At 40.7% G+C, this 17,903-nt stretch overlaps 1 protein-coding gene across 1 annotated transcript in view; it reads right to left on the bottom strand.

Annotated features, from left to right (window-relative positions):
- The window catches only part of hmcn1 (hemicentin 1), a 142,618-nt gene that overhangs the window by 59,269 nt on the left and 65,446 nt on the right, over positions 1-17,903 (bottom strand). The window contains exons 26-44 of the mRNA XM_047374373.1: positions 17,551-17,745; positions 17,315-17,445; positions 16,475-16,622; positions 16,263-16,389; positions 14,721-14,875; positions 14,350-14,628; positions 11,139-11,420; positions 10,379-10,487; positions 10,130-10,299; positions 9,757-9,911; positions 8,866-8,989; positions 8,622-8,723; positions 7,433-7,609; positions 7,200-7,351; positions 6,902-7,025; positions 2,725-2,900; positions 1,212-1,308; positions 799-921; positions 538-693 (exon numbers count right to left, since the gene is read on the bottom strand). Of these exons, the coding sequence (XP_047230329.1) occupies positions 538-693; positions 799-921; positions 1,212-1,308; positions 2,725-2,900; positions 6,902-7,025; positions 7,200-7,351; positions 7,433-7,609; positions 8,622-8,723; positions 8,866-8,989; positions 9,757-9,911; positions 10,130-10,299; positions 10,379-10,487; positions 11,139-11,420; positions 14,350-14,628; positions 14,721-14,875; positions 16,263-16,389; positions 16,475-16,622; positions 17,315-17,445; positions 17,551-17,745 (2,982 nt within the window). The remainder of the gene's footprint in view (positions 1-537; positions 694-798; positions 922-1,211; positions 1,309-2,724; positions 2,901-6,901; positions 7,026-7,199; positions 7,352-7,432; positions 7,610-8,621; positions 8,724-8,865; positions 8,990-9,756; positions 9,912-10,129; positions 10,300-10,378; positions 10,488-11,138; positions 11,421-14,349; positions 14,629-14,720; positions 14,876-16,262; positions 16,390-16,474; positions 16,623-17,314; positions 17,446-17,550; positions 17,746-17,903) is intronic.

Here is a 17,903-nt window from a genome sequence, read left to right as displayed (position 1 = left end):
GATGATCACGTTACTTTGTAATGCATATGCCCCACTTCTATTCAAAACTTTTTTTCAGAATTAAAACCTCAGCAGAGCCACAGGCCAACTGCTACACTGCATTGATGCAGTAATTCATACAAAATGAACCTTGAAGTATTGAGCGCATATATGTACAGTACATGTAAATACTGTTCAGAAGGCCAACGATTCTTTTTTTAAAATCCTTTAATTGTCTTATGGAGTATTCTTGTTTTCTGTGAATCTGAATTTTGGGTTTTTACTGGCTGTTAAGTATTTATTAAAATGAGAAGAAATAAACAATTCAAATAATTATCTCTGTGTGTGATTAATCTACTGTATATAAGACATGAGTATCGGCTTTTGAGTTGAATTACTGGAATAAATTGACTTCTGGATGATATTCTAACTTAAAGAGACAAACATAGAAGCAGGATAAAAGCAGGATTTAAATGGATGATAATGTTGAACAAAAGACATATGAGCAACTTAAAAAACTTTAATCAGTGCAGGATTTGATGTTGCTGGAGTATGTACCATAAACCTGCAAGCTGTACTCCTTTGAGGTGGTGCCAGCAGCACTGGAGGCTGTGCAGCTATAGGAGCCGGTGTCTGTTTTCTCAGCACTGGAGATCTGCAGCTGATGCCCTCCAGACAAAACCCTCAGTCGCTGGTCTGGCTGTAGGGCATTACCTAAAACATGCAGAAAGCAGAGGTTAGTTAAAGTGCTCAAACATGCCATCAAATACCAAACTCGTACTGCGACTTGTTGTCTGGTGCTTGCTTAAACAGACTTACCATCCTTCATCCACGTAAGGTTGGGAGGTGGTATGCCACTGGACTCGCACAAGAAAGTAATAAAACTACCTTTAATCACAGTCATGGGAAATACCTCCTCAGAGCCACGGATACTGGGAGCAACTGAAATGACAACAAGACACCTTAAGGAGGCACTCAAATCAAACAACTGACAGTTTTTAATGAAAATATGAATCAGTACTGATGTTGTGCTACAATCATGTCCATGTAAATGAAATGTTAAGAAATCTGAGACCTTACTTTAAAACCTCTAATAAATGATGAATATGATAAATTATTATACAAGATTTCATTATTTCTTAAATATTTAATCAGCTTTCTTCATAAAGAGTAGCCATTTTAAGCTCATGTCTTAACAGAAAAATTGCAGAAGAGCACAAAATTAAACTTACCCCAGACAATCAAGTTATAGTTCTTCTCAGTTTTTCCAGCAACATTGGTGGCTTCACAAGTGTACCTTCCTGAGTCCTGCAGCTGAGCACTATCAACCTGAAAATTTATTTCATAGAGAATTTGGAAGCAAATTTATTATGCAAGTTCTCTGAAGCTAAATAAGGATTAAACATCCAGATTTTATGTGATAGATCAACACAAATTAATACAAAATAATTAAGTGGAAAGAAAATGATACACAGATTTTAAAATCTCCACCAAAAGATCCCCTGAAACGTGTGCCTTGGATTTATACCCTCAAGAGTCTATAGTGTGTAAAACACATTTTGCCACAATTACAACTACAGTTCTTCTGATGTACATCTCCTGCTTTGCACATCTAGAGACTAAGGTTTTAGCCCATTGTTCTTAGCAATATAGCTCGAGCTCAGTCAGATTGGATAGATAACATCCATAAACAGTAATTTTCAATCTTGCCTCAGATTCTGGGTTGGATTTAGGCTTAGACTTTTAGAGAGCCATTCTAACACTTGAGCATGCTAAACCAGTGTTTCTATATCCTGGTCCTCTATGACCCACTGTCCTCCATATTTTAGGTGTTTCCCTGCTGCCACACACTTGAATGAATGAATGAATGAATGAATGAATGAGCTTTCCTATCCGTGCAAAAGAAAAGGATCCCTGTTCAGGGTGATGTGCAGTGATAGTTTTATAGCATTTAGCATGTAGAGCAAAATGTTACATTTTATTTCTTCTTCCACATTTTAGCTGTGTCCTCTACATGGCTTGTGGCAAACTGGACTTTTATTTGTTTTCTTTGTATGATTGTTTTCTTATTGCCATCCTTCCATAAAGGTCAGATTTATGTTGTACATGAGTAATAGCTGTCTGAAGCTCCTCCAGAGTTACCATGAGTGTCTTGACTGCTTTGCTGGTTAATGCTCTCCTTGTCCTGGCATGTTTTCAGTTCTGCCATTCCCCCTACATTTTTTTAATTATGGATTGTTCAGCGGCTGTTCAGATTATAAAATCTTGGCATATTGTTTTATAACCTAACCGTGCTTAAACGTTCTCCATGATCTGTGTGCTTTGATTCTTCTTGATTCTTCATGATGCTGTTTGTTCACTAATGTTCTCTAAAAAAACTCCGAGCCTCTTACAGAACACTGGAGAAATTACACAAACCTGGGCTCTATTTACTAACTAGGTGACTTCTGAAAACAAATGGTTTATTTTACTTGGGGGAATCAGTGTGAGGGTGACTGAACACAAATGCACACCTTAGTTTTCAAGATTTTTTGTAAATTTATAAAATATGTCATTTTCTTTCCACCTTACAATTTTGCACTACTTTGTGTTGGTCTATCACGTAAAATCTCAAAACAACAACGTAAAATCTGTGGTTTTATAGCTACAAAATGTTCAAGGTTTATCAATACTTTTACAATACACTCTAACAAATAAAGCAATAATCTCAAGATGTGTTTCAACAGAACCTCTTACAGACTCTACCTTAAGTAAACTGCCATCTGCAGAGACAACCACACCAGGTTTCCTGAAAAGAGGGTGGCCATCTTTTCGCCATGAGAGAGTTGGTGGAGGGACTGCGTTGCTGCGGCAGTGCAGCTCCACTGGACCACCAAGCATCACTGTTGCATTCATTTCCTCACCCTTGATGTTTGGTGGAACTGAGCAAGACATGAATAAATGTCACTGAAAAAATGCTTCCATGTCAGACAAAATGTTCTCTTGATGGAAAAAACTGTGATTATAAAATGATATTTAAATGCTCATTTAGATGACATATCAATCGCTGACCAGTCCATCACAGGGCGACACAGAGGCACATTGGAAAAACAAGCAGGCACACTCATACCTAAGGGCAATTTAAAATAACCGGTTAACCAGTCACATCTTTTGTCTGGGAGGAAGATGGAGTATCTGGGGAAAACACATGCATGCTCAGGAAGAACATGTCAACAACATGCAGAAAATCCCCAGGCCTAGATTGGAACTTAGGACCTCCGTGCTGCAAGGCAACAGTGCTACCGGCTGTGACACAGTGCAGCCGTATCTGGGACTTTTTATCCTCCTTGGACTGTAGGAGCACCATGAAACGAGTTCAAGATTTGCTTGCAGAATAAAAGTTGGAGCATCTTTTGATGGAACCTAATTTCCATTGAAAAGTCTCACCTGTGCTAAAAAACGAAACAAAATGTCCTTGACAACATAAAAGTGTTGCAGAGAATACCCATAATATACAGGTCCTTCTAAAAATATTAGCATATTGTGATAAAGTTCATTATTTTCCATAATGTCATGATGAAAATTTAACATTCATATATTTTAGATTCATTGCACACTAACTGAAATATTTCAGGTCTTTTATTGTCTTAATATGGATGATTTTGGCATACAGCTCATAAAAACCCAAAATTCCTATCTCACAAAATTAGCATATCATTAAAAGGGTCTCTAAACGAGCTATGAACCTAATCATCTGAATCAACAAGTTAACTCTAAACACCTGCAAAAGATTCCTGAGGCCTTTAAAACTCCCAGCCTGGTTCATCACTCAAAACCCCAATCATGGGTAAGACTGCCGACCTGACTGCTGTCCAGAAGGCCACTATTGACACCCTCAAGCAAGAGGGTAAGACACAGAAAGAAATTTCTGAACGAATAGGCTGTTCCCAGAGTGCTGTATCAAGGCACCTCAGTGGGAAGTCTGTGGGAAGGAAAAAGTGTGTCAGAAAACGCTGCACAACGAGAAGAGGTGACCGGACCCTGAGGAAGATTGTGGAGAAGGGCCGATTCCAGATCTTGGGGGACCTGCGGAAGCAGTGGACTGAGTCTGGAGTAGAAACATCCAGAGCCACCGTGCACAGGCGTGTGCAGGAAATGGGCTACAGGTGCCGCATTCCCCAGACCTGGGCTACAGAGAAGCAGCACTGGACTGTTGCTCAGTGGTCCAAAGTACTTTTTTCGGATGAAAGCAAATTCTGCATGTCATTCGGAAATCAAGGTGCCAGAGTCTGGAGGAAGACTGGGGAGAAGGAAATGCCAAAATGCCAGAAGTCTAGTGTCAAGTACCCACAGTCAGTGATGGTCTGGGGTGCCGTGTCAGCTGCTGGTGTTGGTCCACTGTGTTTTATCAAGGGCAGGGTCAATGCAGCTAGCTATCAGGAGATTTTGGAGCACTTCATGCTTCTATCTGCTGAAAAGCTTTATGGAGATGAAGATTTCATTTTTCAGCACGACCTGGCACCTGCTCACAGTGCCAAAACCACTGGTAAATGGTTTACTGACCATGGTATCACTGTGCTCAATTGGCCTGCCAACTCTCCTGACCTGAACCCCATAGAGAATCTGTGGGATATTGTGAAGAGAACATTGAGAGACTCAAGACCCAACACTCTGGATGAGCTAAAGGCCGCTATCGAAGCATCCTGGGCCTCCATAAGACCTCAGCAGTGCCACAGGCTGATTGCCTCCATGCCACGCCGCATTGAAGCAGTCATTTCTGCCAAAGGATTCCCGACCAAGTATTGAGAGCATAACTGTACATGATTATTTGAAGGTTGACGTTTTTTGTATTAAAAACACTTTTCTTTTATTGGTCGGATGAAATATGCTAATTTTGTGAGATAGGAATTTTGGGTTTTCATGAGCTGTATGCCAAAATCATCCGTATTAAGACAATAAAAGACCTGAAATATTTCAGTTAGTGTGCAATGAATCTAAAATATATGAATATTAAATTTTAATCATTACATTATAGAAAATAATGAACTTTATCCCAATATGCTAATTGTTTGAGAAGGACCTGTAAATGCTCAAAGAAGGGAGTCTACAAACGCTATCCAATTTTTGGAAACAAATAAATGCAACATGTGAAGCATCAATTTAGTAAATCTTGATCTTATAAAGAAGTCTAACACAGGACTTAATTTTTGTTTAGGCCTCTCTCCATGAGGTTTAAATAAACGAGTGCACCTTTTTTGGCAAATCTGGCCCTGCCTGAAAAAAAACCTGGGATAAATACCGTTTGCTGAACTCTTTCAGTGCGTTTCATTGAGAAACAACAAAAACATGCCTTCCTCCTCAGGGAACAGGAAGTGATTCAAAAGATGGTACCAATTAACACAACAAATCTGCCTTTGTGTCTGAGGACAAAACCTTGTTGATATTCCACAGAACAGTGAAACCAATGAAACTGACTCAAAAACACGTGCCACCATTGGTAAATTATTGGGAAAGTATGTATTTTATTTCAGTCATTTCTGGACTTGTGAGGATCACAAAAGTTTTGTTTTACTTGACCGGCATTTTCTTCTACCCCAAAGAGTGGAGTGAAGTGGGAGAAATGGAAATCTGTGATATGTCACAGATAAATATACCCCAGGGAAACAGAAAATCAAAAGTTCTTTAACACTGAAAAAAAAGATTTAAAAATAATTTTTAAGATTGATCCAGTTAACGGTGGTTTTCAGTAAATGAAATTAATTTAATCATAAAACTGTTTATTAATTTTTAAAATAAAAAATTTAAGCAGGTTAAAGAAAGTAAAATAAAATTATATAAATTATTTCATATTAAAGTGATTATTACTGATGATCTTGATGATTACGGCTAACAGCTAGTACATTTTTTTTATGAGCAACTACCCTCTGTTGCTTGGAAAATTTTAATATTATGTAAGACAAATAAAAAAAAGACATTGAATACAGAAATATTATGTTGTGGCCTTTAGAGTCATGGTGAAGACTGCTGAACTGACAGTTGTCCAGCAGTCATCAAAATCCAACAAAATGGGGCTAAGCAAATAATAGGTTACTGCAAAAGAAGTTAAATCATAAACGGATCCAAGCATAATGGAAAGTTGAGTGGAAGGAAAAAGAGGTGCAAATAAAGCAGGGTCATTTCAAAGCACTTTATCCTTCTCTCTACTGAAAAGCTGATTTTGTTTTTCAAAAGGATTTGGCACCAGCCAATAGTACAATTACCTGCTTTAATTTGGGCTTCCTAAACAGTTCAGCTGGGTCACTTTCTCTGCTGAAAGTAGGACTTTAGCAAGTATTTTTTGTATTAAAATGAGAAGGTAAAAATATGACTGACTTATAATGATGTTATGATAAGCCATAACAGAATATCTTTGGATAGAAGAAGGAGGGGAACTCAATCAATGCAAAACCTGATGCAAAATAAGATTTCACAAAATAGTTTACTAGATTCTTACTACCCATTTCAAGTTTATCTCAAAGACGATACTACAGTAAGTCTAAAAATAGAATACTAAAGTTTTTATCTGCCTAAAGAGAAAACCACAAAAAGTCAAAAACAGCTCTAACATCCCACATTTCCACTCATAATTTAGTTTATTTTTAATACCAAAAAGTTTGTTTTCCAAAATCTTATAAATGTTTTTTAGGCTTTGATTCATTTTCTAAATCAGTTTTGTGTTTCTTTGGTGAAACAAATTAAAGGCTAGTACAAACATTTATTTCCCGAAACTAGCATTTAAATTATGTTTTATTTAACTTTTTTTTTTTAATGGTCTTTTTATCCTGTGAACACATTTTATTTTTATGCATGGAGAATTACAAATAACACAATTTGTTTGTATAATGTTGAAATATGCTGATTCACTGTGAGGGTGTCTCTATAAGAACAGGTAGCGCTTTCTCACCATACACCCTCAGATCGTACTCCTGTTGTTGTTCTCCTCCAGCGTTCACAGCCACACAGGTGTATCTACCAGTATCACTAACCTGTGCACTGCTGAGAGACAGGACTCTGCCTGCGGATGCCAACTGAGAAAAAAACAGAAACAGAACTGAGCCCAGGAGTTTATAAATCCTGGAGAACGATGTTTCTGACAACATAATTATATTCCCAATCTTGACACTTAAAAAACAAAGCACAAAAGCAACATAAATCTTCCTTTACCTATGGATGAAAGTTATAGTTAAATATTTGATGGGTACCTGTATGCCATGTGATACACTTGCCACAGGGCTTCCATCTTTTAACCACGTCAGACTGGGCACAGGAACCCCAGAGGCTTCACACTCCAGCTTGACAGCTTCATTCACCACAGCTGCAACCGTACCACCGCTACTGGAGATTCCTGGAGGGACTGTAGATAAAAAGATTGCAGGAACAGTTGGCTATGACTATGGATAAAATGAGCGGGTTTCAACGCCAAAAAAGCACCAACCAAACACTTGCAGACTGTAGACTTTCTCTGCAGTTCCAGCTAGGTTAACAGCCACACATCTGTACATTCCGGCATCGGACAGCTGAGCCTGTTCAATCTCCAGCACCTGGCCACGCTTCCGGATCAGGACACCAGCTGCACCAGTAAGAGGTCGGCCACCTTTATACCATGTCACAGCTGAGGAGTAAAAATAAAGCAGAGAGCCACCAAGAAGCATGAATTATTAAAAAAACAAAAAGGTAAATAAATTACATTTAAAAAACAGCATTTATCAGGACGCCCGTTGGTGTATGAATTTGGACAGTGTGTAGGAATAATTACAAACCTTTTCCAAAGAACATTAATTAACAAGATTGTGACTAACATGTAAAGAGATTTAAAAAGTCGCCAGCTGCCTATCTAAACACAGGGCTGAGTGTTTCCTGGATCTTACTTATTTTTTATACAGAGCGATGAGAGGCTATTAAGCCATTTTCAACTAGAAGGCACGTCAGTCTTGTACCAAAACATTTATAAGAAACTGTGAAGCATCATTCCAGCCTGTACAATTTTGCATTTCTGATCTTATCTTTATAGCAATGGCAAAGATTTAGACTGAAAATTTCAGAAGGTTCCAACTTTTATCTAAAGAAATTTAGTTAACGAGTGGAAAAAAAATCCTAACTCACGTTAGGATATAATTTACTTATTGATCAGAAAATTTTATTTATTTATTTAGTAAGTTAATTTATATTTACTACATGAATTAAATAAAAGCTTGAACGAACTAAATAAATAAACAAAGCTTGAGGCAAAGCCCCAATTCTTTTAGCTACTCTTCAAAATAGGAAAGACTAAGGAACAAAAAATTAAAGTAAAGCTGATCTGTACAAGTCAAAAATTGACATGTTTCCATATCAACAACCAGAACAATAAATAAAAAGTTTAAAACAACCGGTAACAGACAAACAAGGCTAGGCGTGGACCTAGACTGTGGACCTGCACAGTGCACCTCCTTAATCCTTGGTATCGATTAAGAAAGTACACTGTGCAGCTCCATGAAATGTAAGTAACACCACAGGGAAGAATTCAATAAGTTTACACAACTGCCCTTCCTTTTTTAAGTACAGATAAAGACAACTGCTGATAAGCACTGCAGACTGGGAGTGACCACAGCAGTGCGGTGGAGGACATCTGCGATCCGTCTTACCAGGTAAAGGACTTCCTGAGGCCTTGCACTCCAGCTCAGTAGAAAAGCCTGACAGAACAGTCTGGTTGATGATGTCTCCAGACAGAGGGATAATGGGAGGCTCTGAGAGGGAGATACAACATTACATGTGAGAATGATGATATCTCTAAATATTTTCATGGATAAAATGAGGATGATGAAATAAAGATGTTCAACAGAACTTAGGAAATAAGTGAGACAAGGGTGTGGTGTTTCTGTAAATTACCATGGACACTAAGCCGAATATGCTGTTGAGCTTCTCCTGCTGCATTTGTGGCGAGGCATGTGTATCTCCCAGAATCCTCCAGTCTTGCTTCTGTGATTGTTAGTGTCCTGCCTGCTGAGTGCAGCTGTGGTTAAACAGGCAGACAGGGCCCAGAGAGTTAACAGGGTCATTACCTTTTGTGTAAAAGCATAAGCATAAAACGTTTATTCTTTGTGTGTCTTGATGATTCTTACTCAGAGACAGTACACTGCAACCAAAGCTGCAGATATGTCTTTAATTTACTTGCAACCTAAAGCATCTCTTCACTGACTGGCACAGAAAACATCAGTAAACATTTGCTCTGCACTGCTCTTCAGCTTGAGAACAAGACAAAGAAAACAGTATCCCACTTCAGTTTGGGATTAGGATTCTTAAATGCAACGAATTTCTGACTTTCTTTATAGAACCGACATTGCTATTTAAGACAGTTTTACACACTTGAGAGGGTGCTGGCTCATTATCCCAGCAGCCAATCAGGCGAGACGCAGGGTACACCCATGATCAAAGGGCTACATACATACACCCCCATCATTATTTGGATAGATGTTCCTTAGAAAATTGCACTTTGCCAAAACACTTTTTGTAGCCATTAACACGGCCCTATCATAAATCTAGCAAGACATTTAACCAATTAGTGGTTGGATTACATTTGTTGATTTCATGGAACAGCCTAATTTTCTAAGCATAACAGGGCTTAACTTGAGGCCATAATGTGTGATGTGTGCTGTGGATCTTTGTCCTGTTGGAACACACAGCATTATCCACGCTTTAAGCATCTGATCCAAACTGGCACCTTCAGATGAAAGGATTTTTAGAGAAACCCTGAAAGAAATGAAACTGCCACAAACCTACCTTGAGGTGCTCCTTTGTGGTGACCACAGGTCGGCCATCTTTAAGCCAGGTAATGCTAGGTGGAGGAATGCCATTGGAGATGCACTCCAAACTGATTGGTTTGTGAAGAGTCACTGAGTGATCAGCAGGCCCAGTTGTATGGACAGATGGAGGGACTGGAGAAATGCACATAATAGACTTGCTTTTTAAATTACAAATATTTTTATTTCACAACTATACATGGAGCAAAAATTAATAACAAATATATATTTACCCAAAGAGAAAGCTTTCCAGCAGCTTGTATTTTGATTTTAAATCATAAATCATTCCTTCAACATTTCCATAATCACAGATTTTGGTTTTACTTGAAGTTATTATTATGTTTTTATTTTACCTTGGACTGTCACATTGAAGTTCCTCTCATGGTCTCCAGCCTCATTAGTGGCCAGACACTGAAAACGAGCTGTGTCAGAGATCTGAGCGCGGGAAATGATCAGTCGTCGCCCACTTGCTGAGATCCGCAACCCTTCTCCAGAACTGATTCGTTTTCCATCTTTGTACCACCTGGAAATAAATAGTTTGCATTTTCTGTGGCTATGCCTGATTGTTTATTTTTTGCATTAACTTTGGACTGATGCCTTACGTGATGACAGGTGCAGGTGTCCCAGTGGCATGACACTCCATCTCCAAAGGAGTGTTGATTAGCACTGTGCTGTCTGTCACTGCGTCAGCTCCATCAATGAAAGGAGGAACTAGAGCAAACATAAGACATCACAGACAAATTCTTCAATATTTTAAGCTATATGACAAGATAAGCACTTGAAAAAATACAGTGGCGGTTGCATAGACGATATCTTCTTGATCTCATTGCCTCTTGACTACTTGCATGTATGCCAGATAGAGCCCAGATAGAGAATGTTGCACTGAAAAAGCAGGTGTTTGATTCCTATGTGGAATGCACACATTGTTCAAACAGGTAAAAAAACTAAAAGCAGCAGTCCCTTTTGCCCCATTTTCCCATGAGTGGTTAAGGCGATGGACTAGAAATCCATTGGGGTCTCCCCGCGCAGGTTCGAATCCTGCCAACAACGCAACATGTTTTTTCAGCTGTCGGGAGTAGAGTCAACAGAACCCGGTGCAGATGATTCGGGTTTCTCATGCAGCAGGAGTTCTAATACATAAAGTCAGACCATTCTAGCTGTTTCCTGGCCAGATATCCATTGACACTGACATAAACAGCTTGCATGTATATAATTACTATATATATAATTGCACTATATAATTACTATAATTATATAGTACAATATATATATATATATATTTATACTGTACTATATAATTATAGTAATTATAGTACAGTATGTGGCCATGCCAAAACAGTACCATTCTTTGTGCCTCTTTACCTAAAACTTTGACATCATATTTGACCTCCTTCTCTCCAGCAATGCTCGTAGCAACACAGATGTAGTGTCCGGAGTCTGAGATGGTGGCTGAGAAGATTTCTAGTTTCCTTCCCTGCTCTAGAAGATGGACACTTTCTCCATGACGCACGGGGATGCCATCTTTCAGCCAGGTGAGGGAGGGCGGAGGATGACCCGCTGCCTTACACTCCAGGATCAGATGTTTACTGAGGACCACTTTCCTCTCAGTGGCTCCATCTTCCTCACCTGTAATGGTGGGAGGCACTGTGAATGAAATAGAAAAGAATAGTAAAATATTAAAACTTTGTTGACTTTCCTGCTTCATTTATATTAATGGCAAAGCTTTCACAAGTAAAAATCATGCAAATCAGGGTTAGGCATAAAATCTGTAACTATTTATTTACTTTAATTTTACTCTTAATTTAACATTTTATTCTATTGTATAATAAACACTCTTGAAAAAACCTAAACCTTGGGCTCTGGGTCTATTCACTCCTATTTCATACCAATGTATTGCCACTTTATCTCTTCTTACTGTCTTTTTGTGGCTGTAAACAAGCCACTTTGTGGCAAACTCCATGCAGAAAGGCCCTTGGGTGATTATGCAGCATCAAGACGAGGTGGAGAATCATGTTAAGACAAGCATTAAATATCTTTTATTGCTCTGTGTCACAATATGTAGTTTTTGCTACATACAGTAGCTGAATGATTTATAATAGTACTCATACTCATACTTGTACTCGTCGTCTTCCGCTTATCCGGGACCGGGTCACGGGGGCAGCAGACTCAGCAGAGACACCCAGACGTCCCTCTCCCCAGACACCTCCTCCAGCTCCTCCAGGGGGAGCCCAAGGCGTTCCCAGGCCAGTCGAGAGACATAGTCCCTCCAGCGTGTCCTGGGCCTCCTCCCGGTGGGACGTGCCTGGAACACCTCCCGAGGAAGGCATCCAGGAGGCATCCGGTATGCCCGAGCCACCTCAACTGGCTCCTCTCGATGTGGAGGAGCAGCGGCTCTACTCCGAGCCCCTCCCGGATGGCCGAGCTCCTCACCATATCTCTAAGGGAGTGCCCGGCCACCCTACAGAGGAAGCTCATTTCAGCCGCTTGTATCCGGGATCTCGTTCTTTTGGTCATGACCCAAAGTTCATGGCCATAAGTGAGGGTAGGAACGTAGACTGACCGGTAAATTGAGAGCTTCGCTTTTCGACTCAGCTCTCTCTTCACATCAACGGACCGGCACCGCGCCCCCATTACTGCGGCAGCCACACCGATCCGTCTGTCGATCTCCCGCTCCATTCTTCCCTCACTCGTGAACAAGACCCCGAGATACTTGAACTCCTCCACTTGAGGCAGGAACTCCCCTCCAACCTGAAGAGGACAAGCCACCCTTTTCCGGTCGAGAACCATGGCCTCTGACTTGGAGGAGCTGATCCTCATCCCAGCCGCTTCACACTCGGCTGCGAACCACCCCAACGCATGCTGTAGGTCTTGGCTAGAGGGGGCCAGCAGGACCACATCATCTGCAAAAAGAAGAGACAAAATCCTCTGGTCCCCAAACCAGACCCCCTCCGGCCCTTGGCTGCGTCTAGAAATCCTGTCCATAACAGTTATGAACAGGACCAGTGACAAAGGGCAGCCCTGCCGGAGTCCAAAATGCACCAGGAACAGGTCCGACTTAGTGCCGGCAATGCGGACCCAACTCCTGCTCCACTCGTACAGGGACCGGATGGCCCCCGATTCCATACTCCTGTAGCACCCACCACAGGGCATCACAAGGGACACAGTCGAATGCTTTCTCCATGTCCACAAAACACATGTGAACCGGTTGGACAAACTCCCATGAACCCTCGAGTACCCTGTAGAGGGTATAGAGCTGGTCCAGTGTTCCACGGCCGGGACAAAAACCACACTGCTCCTCCTGAATCCGAGGTTCGACTCTCCTCTCCAATACCCTGGCATAGGCCTTATCAGGGAGCCTGAGGTGTGTGATACCCCTGCAGTTGGAACACACACCACCCCAGTCTGCCAGTCCAGAGGCACTGTCAACCATGACAGCCCCACAACATCCAGAGATTTGAGGTACTCAGGGCGGATCTCATCCACCCCCAAAACCCTGCCACCACGGAGCTTTTTAAGCACCTCGGTGACTTCAACCCCGAGTCCCCAGCCTCTGTTTCCACCAGGGAATGCGTGATGGTTTGCCAGAATCGCTTCGAGGCCAACCGGTAGTCCTTCTCCATGGCCTCACCAAACTCCTCCCAGGCCCGAGTTTTTGCCTCTGCCACAGCCCGGGCCACCGCACACTTGGCCTCACGGTACCCGTCAGCCGCCTCAGGAGTCCCACAAGCCAACCACAGCCGATAGGACTCCTTCTTCAGCTTGACAGCATCCCTTACTGCCGATGTCCACCACCGGGTTCTGGGATTGCCGCCGCGACAGGCACTGCAGACCTTACGGCCTCAGCTATGGGCAGCAGCATCGACAATAGATGCGGAGAACATGGTCCACTCGGACTCTATGTCTCAAACATCCCCCGGAGTCTGGTCAAAGCTCTCCTGGAGGTGGGAGTTGAATACATCCCTGGCCGAGGGCTCCGCCAGGCGTTCCCAGCAGACCCTCACTATACGCTTGGGCCTGCCAAGTCTGTCCGGCTCTCTCCTCCTTCAGCGGATCCAATTCACGACCAGGTGGTGATCAGTGGACAGCCCCTCTCTTCACCCGAGTGTCCAAAACATGCGGCCATACTATTTAGAATAGTATGGGTTGTAAACCTGTAGTCAGACCTTTTCAATAGAACATTCCAGTTTTTATGTCCGCTAGAAAGTGCCATAGATAATTTTTCAAGATCTATTTGAATTGAAAAACATTACTTCTCATGTCAAATATTGCTAGTTAATAAAAACATTAATCTTGATTAAATAATTACAAAGACTCTCAATAAGTCCTATATTTTTTTTAATCACATTCTACCAATAAGCTAAATATCCATCCCTAAAACTGTAATTTTTATGGTGGCAAACAATCCTAAAATGTTCCCATATCTTCACGTTTTTATTTTCATGTATGTGTTTATATGATTAAACGTGTTAAACTGTGCTGCACCACATCTGCTTTAATCATGGAGCATTTTGCATCATTAAACAATATTTATTTGAATAACTATTTAACAAAAACAAACGAAAAAACATCTTACTGTAGACGTCCAGCTCAAAGCTCTTCTCAGCACTCCCGGCCACATTGTTAACCTTGCAGGTGTACTGACCAGCGTCAGATGCCTGCACGTGTGGGATCTTCAGGCGAAGACCTCTATCTACATACTGAGCATGTCGGCTGGACATAACGGCCTCTCCTCTTCGGAACCATGTGATGGTGGGGTGCGGCACTCCACGTACTTCACACTCCAGTGTTACCATTGTGTCCAGCAATGCGGTCACATCCATAGTTAAGTTGCTTCCTGTTATGGCAGGAGGTACTACAACAGGATAAAAAAAAATCACAGTCATATTAATATAAATTGCCATTCGGCTGTATCATTATTAGGTAAATATAGACTGAGGCACTCACCGTAGACACTAAGGTTGAAGTCTTTGGATTGTTTTCCAGCTGTGTTCATAACGCTGCACTGGTAGTGGCCTTGGTCTCCAAGACGAGCACTTTTTATCCTTAACACCTGACCTCTGTTGATGACTTCCAGATTGGGATCACCAAGAAACACCAACCTAGAGAGAAACAAAAACAAGATGATAGCGATAAATTAAAGTTTAGTTTACCATTACACCTCCAGTCAGAGGTTTACATCCATTCATTATTGACATAAATGTCACATTCCTTTTGAAGGTTTATTGATACATTTGAATTGTTATTTTTCAACGATGGTCTGATCATACAACACACAACATCAATGACTTTTAAAATCAAGATTTGGGTGCACATGTATGTATTTATTGTGTATTTTAGAAAAGTCAACAAAGCTGAGGTCCCAAAGCTTAATGTTAGGTTTGTTTGTTTGGGATCATTGTCCCAAATTTGCTAAGGTTTTAAACACACGTCAAGCTGTTGATTTGGTGACGCCAAAGAATTTGGGGCCTGTTGATCTTCCTGCATTATTTCCATCACTTTGTGCAATGTTCCAAGTACGATTGTCACTCAATCAGACCCACATAGCAATGCAACCACCACCATGATTGACACAGTTCTTACTCAAATGTAATTAGTCACTGAGGCCTTACAACACCCAGCACATCACTTTCTCCAAATGTCAAACATCTAACGCAAATGTTCTCTTTCAAATGGAATGAGATTAATTATAATGTTCAGAAACAATTTATAAATTGGAAAATGCTTGAACACCAATGTGATACTACAGTGACCCTAAGCCCCTACACCAAATCAACCCCTTCAAGCTTGTCTGAAATTTGCCACAGTCCACAAGCACAACACAAAGGCCATCTGGAGCAAAGCTCAATGGCCAGTCAAGGCAAAGATTAAGCTATTTGGCCACAATAATAAAAAGTATGTATGAAGAAGTCAAGCTGAGGCTTTCAAACCTAAGCACAAGGTACCAACGGTCAGGTTTGATGGTGGCAGAATCACGTGGGGCTGTTTTGGTGATACTGGTACTTATGTATCACATAAAGTGGTGGAATAATGAGGAATGAGGCCTACCTCCAAATTCTTCAACTTTAACAGAAATCAACAAACACATCAAAACTGGTTTAGGTATGGAAAAAGCAGGCTAACATTTTTCTTTTGGAATGTCCTCATCATCAACCGTCAAATATCCAGACAAAATTATGCAGGAAGCTTTTCAATGGCAGCAAAAATCATGCAGTTTTTCTTCAACTTTCTAAACAATAGTAGGGTTGTATACACAGTGAACTTGAGCCTGTACTTTGACTCTGTAGGTCCGAGAAAATGCACAATAAATTCCAAGTTGTGCACCAAAGTGATTGTTTAAGCTGTGTGTTACATCATGATTTCACCCTGACAAAATAACAGTTCAAACAAATCATTAAAACCAGAAAAATCAATACAACATTCATGCTCATAATGAGTGTAGGTAAAGTTCTGACAGAAGTATATCGCTAAGAATCATAAGGCACTTACTTTCTGTCTTTGTACCACTGGATTGTGGGAAATGGTGAACCCTGCACTTTGCATTCAAGAGTGAGTTCTTGTTTGAGAATTGCAGAACCATCCCAAGGAGAGGCAGTTCCTACAACTGTTGGAGGGACTGAGTGAAAGAAATGGTTTATTAGATATCTTGTTACCAGTATGCATCATGCTTGCTGTGACGACTTCTCGCTGACTTTACTTACCAAGTACATCTAAAACAAAGACCTTTTCTCTGCTGCCTGCAATGTTAATGGCTTTACAGCTGTAGCTGCCTGTGTCAGCTGTTTCTGCCCTCAGCAGTTTCAGGGTTTTTCCCATGTCAAGAATCTGGATGCTGTTACTGGCAACAACCTGTCAATTAGCATAAATAAGTTAAATCAAATACAACACAATAACAGAGAGTTCAGGAAATGTTGTCTGACAGTTACTGGAACACTTTCTGATAATAGCAAGCAGATCTGAAAAGCAGCATTGACCGAGATAGAAAGTGTGCAAAAGTAAAATGCACTTCAGCAGTTTTGTCAAAGCCAAAAATCACTTGGCATGCAGATTGATTTGATTTAGATTCCAAATAAGTCACAGCTAAAAGAACAGGCTAGGATTTTCCACTCACTGCCTGGTAGAAAACAAATACAACAGCAGCCAAACATCAAAAAGTAACCAGTGTTGCATCAATTTATCATGACTATTATTTTTAAAGCTGGCAATTACAACAAATAGGCATATACACCTGATAGGCATCAGTTTTTTGGATGACACGGTCTGATTAGAGTACATGTTTTTTGGGTGCTTTTTTGAACAAATGAAAGAAGAAATCTATCATTGTACCCTATCATCACTGTCCTGTTGTGGAACTAACCAAAGATAAATATAAAGTGCTTTGCAAAATTGTTCAAACTTCTTTAACTTTTCACATTTTTTTGCCTTTCAACCACAAACAACCACGTGGTTAAGATTTTAGGTGACAGAGCAACACAAAGTAGCACACAATTCCACTTTCCTTACAAGTACGAATAAAAAATTCATATTTTGCAGACACTTACAGGAGAGCCATCCTTAAACCAGGTGATGATTGGTTTTGGACTTCCTGTGACATCACACACCAAGCTGATTGGCTTGTTCACAATTACTGACATGTTACCAGATATGACCCCATCACGAAAATCTGGCGGTACTGTCGAGGAGTGACATATTATTAATATGTTATACATTTTCAAAGGATTATATCGCTGTGCAGGAAGGTTTGCTATTGTCTGAACTCAATGAACAAATCAATCACCATTGACTTTCAGCTGGTACTTTTTCTCTGTGGATCCAGCATCATTAGCTGCAGTACAGACATACTCTCCATCATCCAGAGGTGAGACAGCAGCAAGAATTAGCAGAGTACCATCATCCAGGATGGACACACCGGGCTCATTGCCCATCAGTTCTTGACCGTTACGTAACCAACGAATCACTGGCTTAGGTAGACCTGAAATTGAAGTGAAGACAGCTCATTCATCATTCATTCATCATAGAAGAAAAAAACAATCCCCTATTTAAGATGGAGAGCTCAATTCCTCTGTGGCAGTTGCTTTTAGATCAATAATAGACTAGAATTGTCAGGTATATTTTCAGCAATATACAAAT

The sequence above is a fragment of the Girardinichthys multiradiatus genome, chromosome 9 (assembly GCF_021462225.1).
Source record: "Girardinichthys multiradiatus isolate DD_20200921_A chromosome 9, DD_fGirMul_XY1, whole genome shotgun sequence".
NCBI lineage: Eukaryota > Metazoa > Chordata > Actinopteri > Cyprinodontiformes > Goodeidae > Girardinichthys > Girardinichthys multiradiatus.
The sequence above is the reverse complement of the archived record's forward strand: the minus strand, read 5'-3'. Positions and strand labels throughout refer to the sequence as shown.